This window comes from Enoplosus armatus, chromosome 5, assembly GCF_043641665.1.
Source record: "Enoplosus armatus isolate fEnoArm2 chromosome 5, fEnoArm2.hap1, whole genome shotgun sequence".
Lineage (NCBI taxonomy): Eukaryota > Metazoa > Chordata > Actinopteri > Centrarchiformes > Enoplosidae > Enoplosus > Enoplosus armatus.
In genome coordinates, this window is record NC_092184.1 from 20,994,813 (window position 1) to 21,016,353 (window position 21,541).

The following is a 21,541-nucleotide window of genomic DNA, read 5'->3' on the forward strand; positions in this document are numbered from 1 at the left end:
AGAGCATTGTAGAAAAAGACTTGAGGCCCAACACAGCCCTGTATCATGCAAATGAGCTCCAGTAAGATAAGTTGCACAGAACTCTTCCAATATGCACATGTGCTTGGCCAAATATGCTGTGAAAGAAAACTGTGCACCAACTTTGGAGAGAAGGGTTTTCAAGTAGCATGGGTGTACCCAGAAAATACAGTAGAAAACATGTTAAATATGTCCTCCTTTTATGAAACCTGTCAACGGATGAGTGTGAAACTGACATTGGTGATCCCAGATAACCGGTACCATGAAGCTGGTTATCACCTGTCTCTGTTAACACTGGGCTTTCCAGCTATGAGCAGCAGAGGCCGGTTGTTAACTGCTGTTACAAGCAACATAATCAGAACCATGACTGAAGTATTGAGATGAGATTAAATGGTCAGCTGATGGTACCCGCAGGAAAAAAATCACTTACAGCAACATTTAAAAGTGATATTCAACAAAGTTAATGTAAACAATATAATCACATAACTAGAACATAATAAGAACCTTTAGAAAAACTAGAAATAATTACAAATAGGAGCTACAGGCACAGCCTCCCAGATGAGCAACACTGACTATTAGCTATTAGTGCTTTCTTCTAACGTGCTGATGGCTGTTTTTAAATATACCAGGATGGGGGAGCCTGTTTCTTACACCCAGATTTAAAATGCACAACCTCATGGCTTTCATCTTAGCTGTGTTTGTGGATTATCAGAGGGAGCTGCTGCATAAGATTTTGCAGGGATAAAAGAAAAGATCAATTCCTCGACCAAGGCTTGGATCTGCCTCATTTACCAGTCACAGCTTTGACTGAGTCCTCATTAGTATCCTTATACACACACACACACACACTGGATCCACTGTCACAGCATCTATGTAGGGCGCTGTGACAGAGAAGAAAGTGCATCAGAATCTGCCGCAGAGCTCAAACTGACACAATTCAATAACTGAAAACCACTCAGGCCCCATATCACACACAGTCTAATCACAAAAGTACATGTTTCCATATCCCTCTAAAGGCACATAAAGTACAGACAAGCATGCATTTCAGAGGAAGGGTCAAAGCAAAGCCTGAGTAAGCCACGAGGGACAGATATATCTAATGTTACAGATTAACATTTTGGTCATTGAATGGCTGAACTACCTGCCGAGCTGCAACTGGCTGACCTCCTCTGTGTCTTTTTTTTCCCAATTACACTGACTGCTATTTAGCACCCACTGTGATGACAACTTTTATCAATTTCTTCAAACCCAGATTTATTTTCACTGCATTTGTAACAGTCTGTTTCACTTCACACTTTCTGCATCAATTCATTGAGTGTGTGTCTGTGTGGTTATGTGTGCACTTCCACTGTCCATCCAATCCACAAAATTTGGTTTGACTCATGACACTGGAAAAAATCTATTTCTGGGCCAGGGCTCAGCAGATCCTCAACTAGCCCTTTCTGCCTCACTAGACTGTATAGTCTCAATGCAGTATGAAAAGGGAGCCGGTAAATCCCCAACAGTGTGGGGGGCTTCCCTGACCTTGTGTGATGCAGGTTGTGCATCCTGCGTCACCTCACCTCAGCCAGGTCCACTGCCAGCATGGGAAATGTGTTACCTGTGAGCTGCCTGAATTTCCTGCCAACAAAAGCATAACGAGGTGTAACGAGCTCAATCAAAGAGGTGCTGACATTTTTGACAACAGGAAGATAACCACGGCGCCATCAGAGCACACTGTGACACTAGTTCCCTGGCTACTGCCGGTTATAAAAGCTGAGAAGGGATGACTGAAACATGATTAACGCAGCCTCACAGCCTGACTGACAGGTACGGATGTGATTCCAACACATACTTCTCCATCTGCCAGCATACAACTCTGGCACATTCCAGAAATACTACAACATGGAAAATCCTCCAAATTTTCTCAACAAAACATGCATTAGTTAATTAGTGTTACTTGCCTGTTGTCTTACTGACAATCACACATTTGAACATGTTTTGTCAATACATGAATTCAAATATGAAACCGTTCCTTTAAATCAATATATTGTTGAACAGGAATTAAAAGAACACTCTAAAAACAAGGTATGATTTTCTGCAAAACTGAAGAAGTATGGTATTTTACAAAAGCCCTTCACTGTTCTTTTAGCTGTTTAATTAGTGCTCTCTTGCTATCCCTGTCCTCAGTATCCCAAACAGGTTCAGTATGACATCAAGGTTGGCAGCCGTGGCTGCTAATTCTGCTGATTGGAAATGAGTAGGTGAAATAAAGAAAACATCCATACTCATCCATTTGGGGTGATGCCAGCCTAGGAGAAGTGTTATGGGCTGGACCTGAAGAATTTTTTATTAGTGCTTCCCTCAGAGCAATTTAATCAACTGGCAGTAAAATTACCGCTGACTGAACCTGCACAGTGTGCACCAAAAGAGCAGAGCAGAAGTCATGGGTTTTCTAAATATCAAAAAGTTATGTAGACAACAAAACTTACATAACACGAGTGCTGTCATTATCATTAGGCATGTGAATCACATCATTTGGTCAATGACAGTAAACATATATGCAGGCAATGCAAAAAAAAGTATTCAGTGGTGAATAATGTCAAAGATTTATAACTAGCCCACAACAAGAAACAGCATTTTTACATTTGTATAGTGATATGCCACCCATTCTTTCTCTGAAGGTGAGATTAAACGTCTTGCTACTGGAGACCATTTACATATTTGTCTGCAATTTGCAACATTAAAATGCACCCTGATGCCCACAAATTGCTGTTGTGAAGACATTCTTTGAGCTATATTCATAACAGTTAACGGGGCATTCAGGATGATGCTCAGCAATTGTTTTGACCAGAAAAGAAATTCCAGCAACAGTCGAAGAGACAAACACACACAAAAACATTCAATTTCTTTCCCTCGTAACATGATTCCTAATTGATTAAAGCAACAACACTGGCGCAGCTCCTTAGGCCAGAAAGTATCCTTGTGCATTTCAGCCCAGAGTGAGGGTATGTCATAAGACATTTGGGATATTTCACACTTTTGGTTTAATCTGATCACTGCGCAGAGCAAAGTTTTTGGAGCCCAAGGGCTCTGTTTAGAAGCCACATCATTAGACAGATGCCCCTTAGTGCTCTAACACTGTCACTGAGCTGTGTAATCTGGCTCTGACACAGTTGGCATGCATTATTTCTACCCAGAGAATCACAAGATAGATTCATGACATTGGAGGGGCTGATAACTGTTCAACAGAGGAAGAGATGGATGCCTAATCACCATACCGCTGTGGCTGCTAACAGCCAGTTTTCATATTAGACAGAGCCACAATTAGATCCTAACTGTCCCAGGTGACAGCTCCCGTGGCAACAGGCAGGGATGTCTGCAGTTTCACAGCAATATCTCACACCGCCGTCTTGCAATAGTCAAGTTCCTTAAACTTTAACTAAAGCTCACAGTTCATGAAACTTTCCATCAGCCTCTGGATGCAGAATCACACCGAAGAAAATTCCAATAATACACAAATCACGATGGTAAAAATACGGTGTCCCAATTCCCAAATGTGTAGATATAAAGTATGCTATCTACTCATGTTGACAGGCACTATTTTGACATTTAGTAGACAAGAAAGTACACATTTAGTCGACACACATGAACAGGGAAATGAAAAATTATGTCTGAAAAGTACTGTGAGTGCTGTTTTTACAGGGACATTGTTTTTTTTTTTGCTTGTCTAAGATTTGTTTTTATTAGCTTTAGCTATTGTGGGACACTATACTGTAAATTAACATCAAAGTCACTTAATGATCATTTATATGCTGGCATTTTACTTATTTTTTTGTTATGTTTCCAGTGTTAACACTGCACATACTCAAAACACAGAATAAGTAGGCCTATAGAGAATGTAAAATTAGGGCAGTACACTGACAGACACCAGTTTGATCAAATAACAATAACTCTAGACAACTGTGTGATTTCTCAAACTTTGACAGCCAAGAATCTTGGTGTTACGCTTGATCCTACCGTCTTTTTTGATCAGCACACAAGAAATCACCAAGACGGCCTTTTTCCAAAATTAGGTCTTTCCTGTCCTTGGCTGATGTACAGATCTTAATTCACGCCTTTGTTACATCCAGACTTGATTTTTGTCTGTCTGTCTCAGTCTCTTCTATTAAGCCTTGTACATATAGTCCATGTTTGTCCTGCTGACGAGAATAGTGTAATCTTTCTCAAAACTACTGCATCTCTGTAACCCTGTGAGCCCCCCCCTCTCTCTAGCTTCTCCTCTTTGTCCCTTCTTTTCACTCAAGCTTCTCTGTGCTGGACCATCGGCCACCCTGGGACGTCTCTCTCTCTCTCTCTCTCTCTCTCTCTCTCTCCTGGCTGTTAGTGCCTCATTCCAGATGTTTCAATCTGGATCTTCGTCCTCCAGAAGATTCTCTCTCTCGTGGGCATATTGTCCTTGTGTCTCTCTCCCTTCTTTCTTTTCTCCTATCTGTGTGAATGATGTCCTTGACTTTTGCCTCTTGTATGTTTGTGTAGTCCTCTTCCAGGTCTCCATGGTGAAGAAGAGGCCATGTCCCATCTGTTTGAAAGTTGCTTGACATCCAAGTCAAGCAACTTCAAATCTACCTATAATGTTGTCACCCAGAGTGTCCATAGTGTTATTTTACGATGTTGGTCTATTCTTTTCACAGGACATCTATAGCATGTCTATCCGTCCTGGGAGAGACATCCCTCCTCTGTTGCTTTTCCTGAGGGTGTCATATGCTGTACAGATTGTTAAGCCCCCTAAAGGCAAATTTGTGATTTGTAATATTGGGCTGCTTTTCTCAAAATAACAGTGTACTGCATGACTACCACTGTCTATCTTCATATCTCTGTAGCCTTTAGTTCACAGTAGCAGTATCATATGGATATTTCATGCTGCACAGGTATAACAGGCTTTAACCTGAAAAGTGTAGTGTTCATCAAACCTTATAGGTTCTGTTATGCTGCTAATTACAGTGCTCACACTGTACATTTTCTTTTGACTTGTCGTAGCAGGAAAAGCACAGGTGAAACAAATCAAGTGTCCCAGTGAGCCAGTATGCTGCCTCTGGAAGAACCATCTCATCTGCACTCACAGGGACTGTATTCATCAATAGCAACTTACACATATCAGTGCATATTCAGTGGACCAGCTAATATTTTCAGGTTTTTAATGTGTTTTGGCAGAATTAACACACTAATTCACTCAAACTCTTTTGCTGTTTTTCATGCAAATGTTCATCTACAATTAACAGAAAAACAAAGACAATTTGCATAAAGATTATTCAAGCTTGTCCTTGAATACATCTTTCAATTGGGAAACTTTAGGGAAAGTCACAAGGCAAGTTTGAAAGGCTATTTGAAGTTAGCAAGCTTACAATTTATTGTTACGGTTAGCAAAGAACTGCCTATCTTAGATTTACACAGCATTCATTTGTAGTAAAGTTACAGTATTCACTCCTTCAGCTTGCTAGATGCTTGTGTGTCCACCAGCTAGCTGCTGACGTTGTTTGCTGCTGGGCAGGTAGCATAGCTGGTTTATTATTACTTCCTTTCTCCCTCTCTCCATGGTGTCACTGTAATATCTCAGACGTTCAAACACAGCGAGGACGAGCGCTGAATTTGCACTCTTAAAGTGGATTACTATGGTTTATTTTTCATTACACTACAGTATTTGGCGGGGAGGGCTTTAGCTGCATTTCTTGACACCCAAATTTAATCCTTTCAACATCACCCGCAATAATCGCCTTGTGCATTCACAACTTTCTCTCCTCGCTGGGAGCCTAAACCCCTCCAACCCCCTCGGCTGTGAAGAACTCTTACTTGTGTCGTTTCCTGTCACTGCAGGGAGAAGTTGACTTCCCACGCTGGTGGTGTCCATGCTGGAAAGGGCGGAAGGCGATGCTCCTGAACATGCCGTCCTCCGCTGGCTCCTCCAGTCTCAGCTGAGGGATGAGATGCCCAAAGGCCATGTCCTCTGTAGCTCGCGCTGATAACGATGTAAACTTGCAAACTGCAGTTGTTTGACTTCTCTATTCAGCGCGGGGATACTACCTGCGACCTGTTGAAGGCTACTGTCTCGTTAGCCTGCAGTAGGATTGTCTCTGCATCTGCTCTGCGGGCTGCTAGGCGAGGTGGAACTGCCTCGTGTTCAAAGTGGAGTCTGGGGACCTGCAGGTGTCCTCGAGAGGGCTCCCAGTTAAGTGATAAAATGATTTCACTCACTTTGTGCCTCACTAGTAATTAGCACAATGTTTATGACTATAAAAATCTTTTATTCTATCAGACTCTTCAGTGTCCTCCTTATGTCTCTACCTACATTTGAGATTATAGGGCAAGATGGGACAAAGGCATTTCACTCACTTTTTATAACGTCATTGCACACAAGAAGTTAACTTTCATAGTCACATCATACACATGTTGGGACTTTTTGGGACATTCAATGATTTGTTCTCATAACATGTGTGTTAAAGTCATTGTTGGTTAACTGAGTGTTAAAAAATACATCCTTAGAAACGTCACCACAGATACTTGTGGGTGACATAATGACTTGAATGCAATAGGGTCAACTTTTGCACATAGTTCTGAAATGATGCAAACTGTACTAATACTTTAAATGTACAGTGTATTTGGATCAGCATTTTAGATGAACACCCTGTAAATCAAGAGAAAAACATGTGTTGTACCACAGTTTAGCGTGTGAAGGTGAAATCCTCAGTTGACTGGTTCTCCTCTTCAGATTATAGAATTATGGATCTCCTCTGTCTAATTTAGCCGGCAGTTAATTTTACTTGCTCGCTCCATTAAAAGATAGTGTATCATTAATTGCCTAATTTTTCGATTAGATGGACTAATAGCTTTCAGAATTAAGTTTCTAGTTTACTAAATTGATATTCATGCATCTTGCTTTCCGTGTTTAATAAAGAAAATCAAATGCTTAATTATTGAATATCAAGATATCTTGTTGGCTATGTATCTTTTGAACACTAAGGTAGTGTGCAGGCACCAAAAAAGGTGATTCATCCTGCACTGGCTTAATTAAAAGCTCTGTATGAAACACATCACAATTTTTCTAGTTAAGCAACAGTTTTTCTCCGCCATAAACGTCAGAGACTCACAATGTAAATTAATGCTCACATTTATCAAGGATGTCGTAAGAGCATTAATCATAATCGGGCCTGTCAGATAGAACAGTATCAGGTAGTTAGTTTACAATTTAGCCTCCGCAAATGGATAATTTCTCCATAGTCCAACTATATGCAACTCAAGTTTTTAAAGTGGAATTGCAGCGGAGAACGAGTGTCAAAAATAGCATGCTATTAACCTCTCTATCTAAATTTATGGCAGCACTATAATTAGTGTAGTTGTCAGAGAGTGAAATATACTTTAGATGTGGGTCACAGAGCAGTGTTCATTAGCCAGAGATAATCAGTGCAAAGACACACAAAGCACTGGTAAAAGTCCACAGTATTATTCCAGAAGACTGACAATAGTGAAGCCAATTTGTTGCCATCAGTGGAGCTTTTATTTCCTTCTTTTTCATGTTTGATTGTCAAAGATAATAGTTGATTAGTTTATAGATGAATGAAACACATGAATAAGGGACTTTTATTAAAGTGGAAACAGCAACAGTCTACACTTCTACCACACTCTTATTCATCATTATATTGTGTTGCACTTGGTACACATATCAGGTTCCACCAGAGGGAGCTTTAAGCAAAGCCACTCATGTACAGTACCTGCACCCATTGAGACCCACTAACAATATTACTGTTGTGTTCTTCCATTGAGCCATATAGGACAACTGTGCAACATGGATCGCTACATAACTTTTATAATTTTTTAACAATGTTTCTGGTTAAATTAGGTTACAGTTATCTGTGGGGACCCAGGAAATGAGATCTGGTGATTAGTGACAAGGTCAATGTCCAAGAAAGAGGCAAACATTATCCAGGCCTCACAAACTTTGATTAAAAAACGGTGATACAAACATAGTTCAGCTCCCGAAATCAGACCGTCATGATGCGAAAGCTTCCCTTTTCGTTGAGGTTACACATGAGATTTCTGATTTGCTAATCTCAACTGTTGATGTATGATGATCTGTGACTTACGATTTCTCTCATCTCATTAAGAGCCTGTCAGCATCGCAGATAACAAGAGAGCTATCCCCAATCAACACCAGGGGGTGCAATTATATAAGTGACTTCAATTACGAAGGCCTTGTGTGGCAATCTACAAGTATTTACTTTGTAGATTATAGAGGGAGACCAAGAGCAAAATATGATTTGGTATTAATTAGTCTACAAAGCTTGCTTAGAGCAAAAGGATTTATTTTCTGTGTGGTGACATGTTTTATCACTTTTGTCTTTGGGATAATTAGAGTGTAAGTGTCCGCGTTAATTCATAATTGTGACACAACATGCTATTAGATAATTTGCAACACCAGTGGTGCCCTAAATAGGCCCAAAAAAGCCAAAAGCCTTTCTATCTAAAGTGTAAATAACATATTATCTGTAACACTGGAAATCAGCACCTTGAGTTTTCGGATGGTCCAAGCCGCAACCAAATGACGTCAACGCTGCACATGCATGCATTGATAAGCGTGTGTGCATGTGTGTGGGTATGCCAGTGAGATGGGTTTATGACATTGTCATCACACATGGCTAATCATGCGGAACAATGGGCACAGAGGCATGGAACAAAGAGTGGAGAAATGTGATCTGGCCTTGAAAATTTGATCTTGCTTAATATGGATGCTGTGTTTTGAAAATATGTAAATTTAGCAGGCAGTCTGCAGCCAACTCCTCAACAAACAGATGTCGGAGAACACACTGCTAATTGTATTATCCCCATGGCTGGTTCATGTGCATTTACTCAGAGCGTTATTTCCACTTGTTCAACCCACTTTTGTGACTTCTTGTCCTACCTTTGGTGTGCATCCTTGAAGTAGAGATAAAGTCACACCCTGTTTCTTTAACCAGGGTTGACATAGACACTCCATCTTGGCGGTTCAATAGATTGTCAACATAAGAAGAACTTTTCAGAGGGAAGAGATGAATGTCAATAGGTGGCTGACAGGTCAATAGATATCGCTGACCTTGTTGCCAGGGGAGTGAGTGTCATGCTGAAAGGCTGGAGATCAAGAGAAACTGCTGAGGGGGAAGGAGAAGGTGGAGCCCCCTGCCCAATTGCTGAATCCTCAGACACTATAAGACCACAGATCATGATGGGCTTATAACAGCTGGACTGAAGGTGATGTCCATATCTGTAATAAAATACCCCAAAGGCCCATACAAGTGATGTGATATTTTTAATCCATGGATGTAATACTGTAAGAGCACTGGATGGTGCCCAATTCATTCCAACGAAAGTGCTTACTGCATGAAAATAATATCTTGATATGCTTTTTCTTACTTTTAAATGAATAAAAAAGAAATATAAAGTAAGAAATACAAATGACTGCTAACTGTTTTAACAATACTAAGAGTCTACAGCTTCTGCTAGAGCCTTTGCATTGTCAGTTTTAGTATGGCAATAACATGCTGACGTTTAGCAGGTTTAATGTTTACCTTGTCTCTGCCTTGCTCATCTCGCCACCGAGTCAGTATATGCAGGGCCCAGGTCAGACGAATTAAAATGCTGACCTGGTGATGGCGCAAGAAGAAAAGACGGGATCATCAAAGTCAAAAGGATTACATTCTGGTAATCATGAATGTCTTTACAAAATTTTGTATAAATCGATCTTGGCAATGTTTAGGAATTCTCAGGATAAGTGAAAAATTTGACCTGGGGATGATGAACAAAAACTAAAAAGCGCGTCCTAAGATTACAGATTGATTTCCTACATTGTGGAAATAAACTCGCTGAGTCTTGAAACCTGCTTGAGATTAACTAAATCACATTGCAGATTTAGTAATTTACCATCACTGCATCACCATCACTTGGTAATGTAACTGTGAGCAGGAATTGCTTTGAAATCCCTTCTTTGACGTTTGCCCATAAGGATGTTCCTAGACTCTACAATATTCACATGCTTTTGATAACATCCATGTTTGCTTATTTTTTGCCTTCTGGGTTAGATTTTTCTGATAGCTAGGTCAACAATGTAATGCTTTTTGGCAGCTGTCAAACTTCAGTCAGCCAACTCACAATGACTGGATTTGTTATTATGTGAATACTTATGTATAGTGCCTTAAAGAGTAAAGAGTATGAAAAGAAGCTCTGACCTTGTCGCTCCCCATCAACATACTGTACACCAAGATCACACCAAGAGTGAGGAGTGACAATACATTCCACTCCAAAAGGTTAGCCAAAATAATAATTACAAATACCTGAGCTGAACATGTCTATCTCACTCAGGCGTGTTAATTATATGGTGCTTTTCTTGTTTTGTGAGAGGTGAAAATCCAAATCAAGATGCCACAAGACCAATTAAGTTGTCATTGAATATTTTATTTGCAAATGAAAGAGTAATAACTCAGAAGTCGTAAAAATATACATTTTTTTACTTGTGATATTTACATGGATTGTTTTCATCAAACGAACAAACAAAAGATTCTGTACTGTTTTACAAAACCAAAGAGAAGCCACGGCAGAAAAACAGATGAGAGTACAGAAAACAAAAGTGTCTTACATTTCCCTTTAGTAACGCCGCGCTGAGCGTGTCTCCCCCTGACATCGAAACAATGCAGTCAAGAGAAACAGCCAACCACACAGATCCCACACAGGCCGGTGATGAGCACAGCACACAAAAAAGTGCAAAGTACATGGATGATAAATTCAAAATAAAGAAGAAGACAAAAATAAAGCTTCATAAAATTTTCTGTGAATATATTTACAATTGTAGATTTTTTTTCTTTTTTTTTCTTTTTTTTTTTACGATTTTTAGCCGAATACAGTTATGTTACATCAAAGCAAAGCATTCCCTTTCGTCTGCTCAATCTCCTATGACATGCAGGTACCGTTGCTTTCCTTCTAGGGTTGACTACAGCCCCATCCATCTCCTCTCTCAAAAGTAACAATACATCACATTCCCCATACTGACATACAAGGCCAAACCACAAAGTCTGAGCATCACTTTGCTCAGCTCAACAGCTTTAATCAGAAATAAAACTGCTTAATAGAACATGAAACATTGTGGCTACATGAGATTCATACTCCTATCATATAACGCAGGATAACCATGAATGATTTCATGTTTACTGCACCTTTGAGTGTTGATAATAAGACAATATATAGTGCTGATGGATACTGTTTTAAAGAATGGCATTGGATGTGCTGCTGACACTCTGAAGTGTATTAAGACTTTCCTCCTCCACTCTCTACTGAACTGACAAAAGCACCTTAAAATTCATTTGTTGGAAAGAGCGCAAGTTTGTCAGGCCACAAAGCTGCACACATGAGAGGAGAGATGCAACGCGAGGGCTCATAAACTGGGGAATCTGCCACCTGAGACTTGCAGTTTGCAGGAAAGCAAATCAAAAAGCTTGGAGGAATTTAACAGCTGGAAGACTTGCATCCCATCCTCCACCTCCACTGCTACTTTCATCTGTGGTGGAGGGAATTTCAATGGCAAGAGCCTACAGCCCTGGCTCAATATCAATCCTGTTATACCTCTCCTGATTCCCAATACTACTCTCGCAGATTCCTATGAAAAAAGTCTTGAAGCATATGCTATCCAGATTGTTAAAATGCATAGCAGTGTCTGTCTTTCAGAGTGCATGTGTGTTTGCATGCACGTGTGTTTTGTTACAGTAGCTGTTTTTGTATATCTGCGTGGTGTGTGTGTGTGTGTGTGTGTGTGTGTGTGTGCAGATGTCCCCTGGGTGATGCAGTGTCCCTTTCTGTGCTGCATTTAGTATCCTGGTTCCATCAGTCAGTCGTAATACCTCCAGACATTCGATCCATCAAATTGATTCTGAAGGAGCAGAAATAACAAGGATTGCTGTTTGGGCTTTTGTTTGTGCAAACTGTGTGTGTGTGTTTGTGAGCGCATGTGTGCATGTGCAACTGTGACTGTGCATGAAGCACACACCTGTGTTTCCGTGTGGACCTGAATGTGCCGCGTGTACCTGTTTATGTGTGTGTATATACAACTGTGTGTGCGTGTGCCATGAGATGCCATCAGTACACCCAGGGCCAAGTGCATTCTATGTTAAGAGACAGCAAGAGCAGGGAGGGAGCATACAAGTGGCCTCCAGAGCTGACAATAGTTATGAATTATGGACGTGCTTTGTCTCGAGACACCACCCCCACAAGCAAAAACATGACTGCTGTCTGTGAAGCCAAGTGCAATAGGCATATAAGTCCGTGAAAACTAAAATAAACACTGCCAGTCTGCAGCCATATCAATTTGGATAGAGGTTACTTTGCCTGACTGAATCCTTCTCACTCATTGAATGGCTAACATGAGAATGTGTGGGTGTGGCCCAAGGGCTTATACTGAATTTACATGCACACACCCACACATACACACTCACACACATTCACAAACATGCATGCATGCATGCACGCAGACCCACACACACACACACACACACACACACACACACACACACACACACACACACAGTAGCTTCCCTGCTCGAATATGAACTGCTGTCTCTAGTTGAATATAAAAGGCATTTTTTGTCTTCCCTTACAGTTAAGTCACATGTAAAATCCCGCATGTGAAGTCAAACCACGTGTACTTTTCAGACAGATGTTGATTTTCAAAACTTTTAAGGTTGAATTACTTCATCTTATGTGACAGGTTTTACTTTAGTATGCAAATTTAGATTTATAAGTGAAGCAAGACTAAAGCCCTGCTACCGGCCCAGAGAGAATAGCAATATTCATTACACGCTATAATATTACAGTGTTGGACATACTGATCTTTGCTCTTCTTAGAACCAGTAGTAGAGATTAAATTGTTTGTCCTGAGAGTAAAGGCCATGGAGTCACTAAGATAAAAACAGCAAATTTCCTTTGATAGTATGAACATGCTCACAAAATTTCACGGCAATCTGGATTTTGATATGTCTCATGCACAAGTGGAAATTTTAGCTGGATGGTGAGCCAGATTAAAGGTCAGGGTTCACCAAATTATTAATTATGTGTTGATATTTGTAGCAGATTTTATGGAAATCTGGCAGTTAAAGGTCACGGTGTCACTGAAATCAGAATCAATTTTTCTCAGGGGATCAATAAAATCCATACAACATCTCATGAGAATCTGGCCAGTAGCTTTAAAGCTATCTTGGTTTGGACTAGATTACATTTTGTTTTTCTACACTTTCCTTCCATGACGTATGATAATACTTGTTTCACATGAATACTGAGTTCAAAGATCAAAATGTCAAAAAAGCCATCAGAATTAGGGGGCTTCACTTATTACACAACATGTGTACAAAAAAACACAAGGTTTAAATTCACTTTTGGGTCCCATTTGACTCTTTTGTAAGAGGTATATCTCCCCTCACATACCCTTATTTATTAAATTAAATGACATCATGTGCGTATGTCTATCTGTATGTACAATATAAAACAAGACTGATTACAGAATGTACAGTACATTGTCCCATGGCATGGGATTGCTTTCTCACCATGGATAATTCACTCTGCTTGGTGCTCCCTAGGCTGCATCTGTTACTACTAGGGCAAGTTTGTGAAGTAGTATCTCTCAGCATTTGCCACTGTTGACCCTCAAAGCTGCATGTGAACAGAGACTTAACCACTGGTGTGCTGAAGAAAAGGACAAAAGAAAGAAACCATCAAAAGGAAGAGGGACTGCAAAGGCACACTAGATAGGCTACTTGCCATTTTTTTTCAGATACTTTCAATCAAACTGCACTGGGTCTGTCTGAGGATACGACGCATGGAGGTTGGCTGATAGCACAGCTCGACCAATAACCAAGCAGGACCCGGTGATTCAGCGAGACAGCAATCGAGTGCCACTCCATTGTTATGGATCCAGGGAGAGTACTGACAATGATACCATACACACTCTATACAATTGAAGTCTATAGAATCACTCCTCACTCCCTTCATTCAGACATAGTAATTGTAAAATTGAACGTCAAGGTCAATTCTTTGTGCCTTAGCTCGAATATTGATTCAGTACCTTATAGGAAGCAGAAAATAACGGGATCCACCATCTTTGTACATCACACATTCATGGTGACAGATTTTGGTTTCAGTTCAGAAATGTAGCAGGTAAACAAAAGAGTAAAAAAAAAAGCAACAATAATAACCCATCCTAGGGATTGGTGGCACTTCTTAATATGGATGAATGGACATATAGCTGTCTGTCACCCTTTACAACCTGTTCAGAGAGAAGAGATACAAAATAAAAGAAAAACAAGTCCAGCTGGTCTAATAGATGCTTATCCCCTATATTTAAAGTATTGACTCGCTATAGGCCTAATACATACTATTTAATTATTCAGGGAAGATATTCAGTACCAGAAAAGGATGTCCATAGATGTAGACAGGATGTGGGAAGGGGGGGGGGGGGGTAACAACTCCATTGATTTGACTCCACTGTCAATGCTACATCCATGTACCTGAAGTTTCCCCTGCTGATTGGTAAAGCAGATGAGCTGTCTGTGAGTCAGCTGAGTCAGTCTCAGGACCGTTGTGGTTTCTCACAGGTTCGTTATGAGAGCACGAAAGACCAAGAGCACCGAGGCAGATGATGCACACGCCACACATTGTGTCTGTCCACATGGATGGGCGCAATCGGCCCGGCCCATGGGAGGCAAAGGGGTTTGTGGTTTCAGAGCAGGTGCTGGAGGCGACGAGGTGCAGGGTGACATGAATCAGAGAATCCCCCCCCCCCCCGCACCCCCCCAGTCCTCTCAGAAAAATAAAAAACAGTAGCTGTCTCGCACTTTCTTCCTTCTTGTTTTACAGCCTGCTTGTATCCATCTTGTATTAGCCGACAACCAAAGCTCTGTATGACTCCATTGGTACCCCCCCCTCTCTTTTCCTCCACTGCATGCCTTACCCTTTGATTTGATAAATAAATAAAAGCTCTACTGGGGGGGGGGGGGGGGGGGGCCCTTCCACCTCGCTGCACATGGGGCTTCCCTGTGCCTTCAAAAGCCAAAAGAAGGAACTCAGAAAATAAGTTCTGCCTTTAGCCATGAGACACAAACTGTGTTGCATCTCGGGTCTTGTTTTTTGTTTTGTTTTGTTGTTTTATGTAATTCAGTAGGGGGCAAGCATGTCTTATTTTCCCTTTTTAAGTATGCATTCATGAAAAGTACTTTTGGACTTAGAGTATTGATTCTTTTAATTACATCCTTTTAACTAGTTGCATTTCTTTGTTTATGGAAGAGTCTTAGTCTTTGGGAGGGGGCTAGGTGGCTTGGGCTGGGATGGGAGTCTCACATGGCTGCAGGAAGGAGTTGGCTTTCAGTCCTACACAGTCTGAAAGGCCTTGGTCTGGGCGGGGACCATGAGGGTTGGGGGTGTGGGCCCAGACATGTTCCTGGAGTTGTATTTGGGAGTGGCAGGGGGCTCAGGGGTCTTGGAGGGCACCACTGCAGTGTAGGCTGGAGGGGACTGTGGGAAGCCTGGAGGCTGTCCATTTTCCTTGAGAGCTGCTACAGCAGGTGGGCGGGGGCGGTGACCACGCTGGGCGCTGTTGTGCACCATGGACTGGGTGGAGGAGGCACCGGAGCGTGAGCTACCGGAACGGGACGAGGACAGGGAGTTGGGCTTCACTAGCTTAGCCTTGGGAGCCTCCGCATCCTCCCTGCGGTTAGAAACACACACACACACAAAGCAAACAATGATGATGAAGGTCCATTTATTATATATCAACTGTGCTTCTAAAAATAGAGAGAAGGAATCCACACACACAAACACACACACAATGAACCACAAAACAGCACAACACAGTGCCATTCCCTAACACTATTTTAAGACCTTATTCACATGGGACTAGTATTATGTGGGGACCTCATGTAATTCATGAGATACCCCCCAGCCCCTGAGTTTTGTGAAGCTAATTTGCATGAAATAATGAAATCTGCTGAAATCACTGGTTCCCCAGATACAATTGCTGAAGGAAAAAAAAGTTTTTGCTGAGAACACAATGCAAACTTTCCATTATAATTCTACTTTCATGAGAGAAGAAGGACAAAAATTTTACAAAATAGCACAGACAAACAAAAACTGCACGGCAAAACAACTTAAAATTGAGAGAAGCATTAATCACTGAAACTAAGGTAATTTGTGCTGTGATTGTTCCTTGGATGGTATTGAAATTGCAGAGCAGCTTTGCAGTTATTATAAATCACTGTCACCAGGTCACCAGGGTGCGTGGGTTGTCACCAGGTAATATCATTCCATTGATATAAGGCTTATGATTCTCTACAGAAAGTCAGAAATAGAAACCTCTCATCTGTGCACTGCTAGCTACATGGTACTCTGTCTACTTCTCAGACACACGAGAAGAGGTTCTATAACTCTGGGAAGAATAAAATAAAATCTTTAAACAGCAGGGAGGTTGGTTCCAAATCCATACCCAAGAGATGTGCGTCACTGAAGCTGCTGCTCGAGCACATTAGTGGAAAGGCTCAGACTCTTAACATGGTATAAAAACAGGAAACACTTCATCACATCTACATTATTTACTTGAAGCTGTCCCTCAACCATGCTGCATTATTCATTGTTACATCAGTAAATATGCACCTACACCAACTCCAGTCTGTCACAAAAAAATGCTATTGCTTTTACAAGTGTCATTAGCGGTCTACAGGGTCCAACAAAGCACGCAGGTTTTAGAGTGAGAAATAAACACTAGTGTGTGATCCCTCAGCTCTGATGCCACAAACACAGACACACACACACAAACACCCAGAAATACAAAGGAGGTGTGAAAAGAAGGCTCTTAAAAGATAATCAATGAACACTTGACCTTGTAGTTGTTTTTATTTTTAGACACGCATAGATAGGCAGGCAGACAGACAGATAGCAAACACAACCAAGCATGTCATGGGCTGTTGCTGCGTTAGCGTTTGACTTGCTCACTGTAACTGGTTTAGAACGGTTTCGGTTGAACTGGTGCTTATGGGGTAGCACACACAGGGTAACGCTCAGCTATGTGCTAAAATCATGTTCAGCTGAAATGCAGCTAAATCAGATGTGCTATCAACTCTTTTACTTTTTTTTAAAGCAATTGCTAAGCAGTCAGAAAACACTGTTGAATAGAATAACATGTATTTACAGTTACAGTATGTGAATATCAATTATTATAAAATACTTGACACTTAAAATGCGTTATTCTCACAGTTTCATTATGGGAAAGCATAACAAAGCAAAAATGTGGACATAAAACCTAGGTTAATTGTAACATTAACTTTTTCATTTGTTTTGCATTTTTTTCTTGCGGCTCACCTGCAAACTGTGTATGCAGTAAGTATATCATATATCCTGCTAAACTACTACAAGTACGTGTACTGAGGGTGCTGCAGCACCCACCTCTCCAGGTGCACCACCCCCGGCCCCAGGTGGCTGAAGAAGGCTATATTTGTATTGTTGCAAGGTACCTTTTTTCTGCCTCATTATACCCCACATGCCTCTGTCTGTCTCTCACATGAGATACCTTGTTTTTGCATGAGGTATTGCATCCACATGGTTTCAGATAAAATGTCAGATAATAAAAAAAATCGACCTGGCTTTAAACCTTATTAAGGCAGATATTACACATTTTAAATGCATGTAATTATACAATATTACATTAGGTTCATACCTAGAGCAGTAGTAGAGTGTATCGACAGAACAAGTGGCAGGTAGTTTCTGCATGACAGCAACAGATTTGAACTAATTTAAAAGTGTAAGAGCTAAACTAACAGAGCAACAGCCCCACAGAGAATAATGAAATGAAAGAATACATAGAGAAACACACGCATAACTATCTGTACTATAATCTCACACATCCACACAATTTTAACCAGAAAAATAGTAAAAAATGGCAACAAAAAAAAGGTGAACCAGTCAGAGAGGAAAAGAGGATGAGCAAACCTGATCTCATTTGGAGTCTCCTCCTCCTCGTACTTCTTTTTCTCTTTCTTCCGGAAGACGAGCCAGATGATTAATATGACAATGAGGACACCGAGGGATATTCCCACCACTGCCCCCGCTACCATACCTACATCCCTCACATCTGTGAATGGAAAAGAGGAAGGGATGAGTGACGAGAGACACTTATTGTCACATATTATTAATTCTTAATCTTAAATTCACAAATACTTATGGTCCCTCCTCATTTACTGGAAATACTTCAACACTCCCTACATTTGTGCCACGGGGCCCAAATTCAATTTAACACCAGGGATATCAAACTGTTTCTGCTGAGCTACTAGATGTGTCACTCTCTCCACATATGACCCCAACTGTCCTTTGCCTCTCAGGAAATGTATGTGTGACAGTGAAGCATAACAGCTGGAGCATAGGTGATGACCAGCAGCCACCAGTTTAAGTTTAGTGCAGTCCCTATAGTGTTGGAGCACTGGGGGAGAATGGGGAGGGTGAGGGTGTGGGGAGGTAGATGGAACGGCGGGGAGGGGAATGAATGTATTTCCAGCTGCGGTTTGAAACAATAACCATCAATCAGTGCGGCAGTTTGGTGTGAGGTGAGCGCTGCGAGGTCGACTCTGCCTTCCCTCCCTAAACTCACGCTGCATTGTGACCTCTATGGTGCAGTTTTCCTCTCCCACGTCATTGCTCGCTGTGCACCTGTAGACACCTGTGCTGTCCATGGTGAGATTCCTCAGGGTCACAATCTCTGGGTTCTTGAGATCTGGGGAATTTAAAACAGTAGTTAGTTTTTTTTTGTTACAAATAACTATTTGTGTGCAAGTGTTTCCTGTATATTGTTTTGCATTCCTGCATGTTTATCCGCAGTGTCAATTACATGTGCAGGACAGGATCGACAACTGAAATGTATATTATGGCTGAAGAAAGGGAGAGAGAGATAGTGGGAAGAAACATGAGGGAGCGAGAGAGAGAGAGAGAGAGAGACTGATGGAGTGTTTATTTAAGAAGGAGGGCCATCACACTGAGGAGGACTTGAAGGGAGTAGCAGGAGCGTGTCTGAGAGAGCGATGGAGCCCCACAGCCCCATGGGACATTTAGTCATCCCCACCAATGACAACCATGTGATATTACCTTTCACCAGACCCATAAATAATGGCTGCTGACGCTGTGTGTTATCGTCCAATGAAAACTAATTAGACTGAACAGGTGTTGTTTGGTGGAGGTCATTAATTTGAAGGTTTTTGTCTGGGCACGTGCCATCATGGATGCCAGTTGAACACTGGAGGGAAAACTGAGACAGAGAGGTTGGCACCCTGGGGGTGTTTATGCCGGTTTAGAGAATACACAGTAGAGAGAATTGCCCTACCATTAGCTTTTCTGCAATAAACTGTCTCTGTTACTATTTAGAAGCGGATATGCTTGGTTATGATCCAAGAGGAATGCCAGAATCCACACCATGTGAATGAAGTGTGCCTCAGGGCGACTACCCAGCCAATGTTTTTTTTGGTACAGAATGTAGTGGGAGCTGCCAGTCCAGTTATTACATTTGATTTTCTCCACTTTACACACAATCCAAGAAAAAAACTGACACTGTTCACACTGACTTCATGCATGCAGGTATAATTCACTCGAGCCAGGCTGACATTTCAATGTCACAGGCATCGTCATTAGATCACAGTATCAGCCTGGATCCTCATGTTTATATAACTCATCCCAACAGAGTACAACTAGAAATCACAGGGCTTTGTTCTGTTTGATTTCCTGGAAAAAAATAAATGTAGTATGCATAATGTGATCTTTAGCTGTAGATGGTAGCACTGGTATTGGTCTAAAAGGAAGAAAGGCATGTAGAATCAGTGGCCTAATTGGGACAAATGAGTCTATCTAAGTGCCCTTTAGTAAAGCATTGTAACTGTTAATTCATCTGGTGAATCAGCTCAGAGAGCCACCAGGAGGATGTAGTTGTACTGGACAGATTTAGGCGGGAGGAAAAGGCGGTGTGGTCAGGCAAACGCTTCCTTGGATAAAAGCAGCCTATAAAAAAATCACTAACATGAAAACGAATCTTCATGGCATTTCTCTGCAGAGGGCTTGAATGGTGAAATAACATGTCAGTGGAGTGCCAATTATTTTCCTTACCTATCAGCGCCAGGTTTGGCAATTTGCCCAGACTCTTGCCTTTGTCCAGTACTCGCTCCCACTTGTAGCTGATGGGGTCAGAACCATCACTGGACTTACAGCTCAGCTTGACATCACTGCCCTCCAGGAGTTTGCCATCCATCCAGCACCTGGGCTTGGAGGGTTTGACTGTAAAAACACGTGGGAATCAGCAGCATTTTAATACCAATGTGCAACAAACAAGTGAACTTTTGTTCTTTATCACATTGGTACAGATACTTATAACGCATGTACTTCTTCTTAAATTTCAACCATTTAGATGATGCCTACCTATTGTGATGTAATAACAGAGAAAAGTAATAGAACAAGCAACGAAAGGTAAGGCAGAACACTAAATACTGCACAAATCTTACATGTACTGTATCAGTAATATGTATAGTCAAAAATAAAAGAAAAAAAGGCAAATATAGTCATTTAAAGTTAACTGAGCTTTTGTTATTATTTAATTTGCAGACATAAAGCTTTTAATTAGCCAAAGATACAAGACCTGTAGCACCATCAAAACAGGCTTTCTGTAGTTGTTCCAACTTATTGACACTGAATGAGAGATTCAGGTACTGAAACTGTGGCCTGTGTGATTATATGGGAACATAGACACAGTTTCTAATTTTGAACTGTTATTGCTATTATAAAATAAAACATAAAAGCTAAAACAAATCTTCTATGAGTTCATAAAATCCATCTTCCATTCATTGTCGACGATATTATTCTCTGTCTAAAATGAGTTGAATTAATGGATTTTCACTTTAAATAGAAAATGTTCTGAAGCACAAGCATAACTGAGTTATGCCGTAATGTAAAGCAAAGTGGAACAGACCAACACCATTGTCACCTTTATCAGAATAAAACACTACATAAAATCAAAAGCAAAGGCATAAAAGTGGGTCGCATATAGGTGAAATGTTTAACATACATTATAAACTTTATTTGAATGTGTCTATCTATATCCATTACTGGTGTCATTTACAATCTTTAATGAGGATAAGCGCGCCATGAGCTGGTGAAACACACAGAAACCCCCCCCCCCCCACAATCCCATAGGGAATGGATCAATGTGACTCCAAAGCTGGCTGTGAACGCTTGTGGTAATATGTTCTCCACAGGTTAAAGGTTTTGGTCATAGTCCAGTAGCTGGAGGCACAGTACAGTATAGCTGGTGCCTGCTGAGCCCTGTACAGCTGCTCTGTTTAGATACACGCTTAGAGGCACAGCAAAGCTATAAAAGCAGGAAAATAGCACACTGTTTTCTCCCTCCCAAATGACATATTTTTAGATCAGTGGCGAACTAAATTTAAACACCTATTTTGTATTT

The 21,541-nt window shown here is 41.0% G+C and overlaps 1 protein-coding gene across 1 annotated transcript in view; it reads right to left on the reverse strand.

Moving 5' to 3' along the window:
* Positions 1-15,369: 15,369 nt before the first annotated feature.
* The window catches only part of clmpb (CXADR like membrane protein b), a 59,283-nt gene continuing 53,111 nt past the window's right edge, over positions 15,370-21,541 (reverse strand). Inside the window, 4 exon segments of the mRNA XM_070906425.1 lie at positions 15,370-15,763; positions 18,037-18,178; positions 18,692-18,814; positions 20,191-20,358. Of these exon segments, the coding sequence (XP_070762526.1) occupies positions 15,427-15,763; positions 18,037-18,178; positions 18,692-18,814; positions 20,191-20,358 (770 nt within the window). The 3' untranslated portion in view covers positions 15,370-15,426.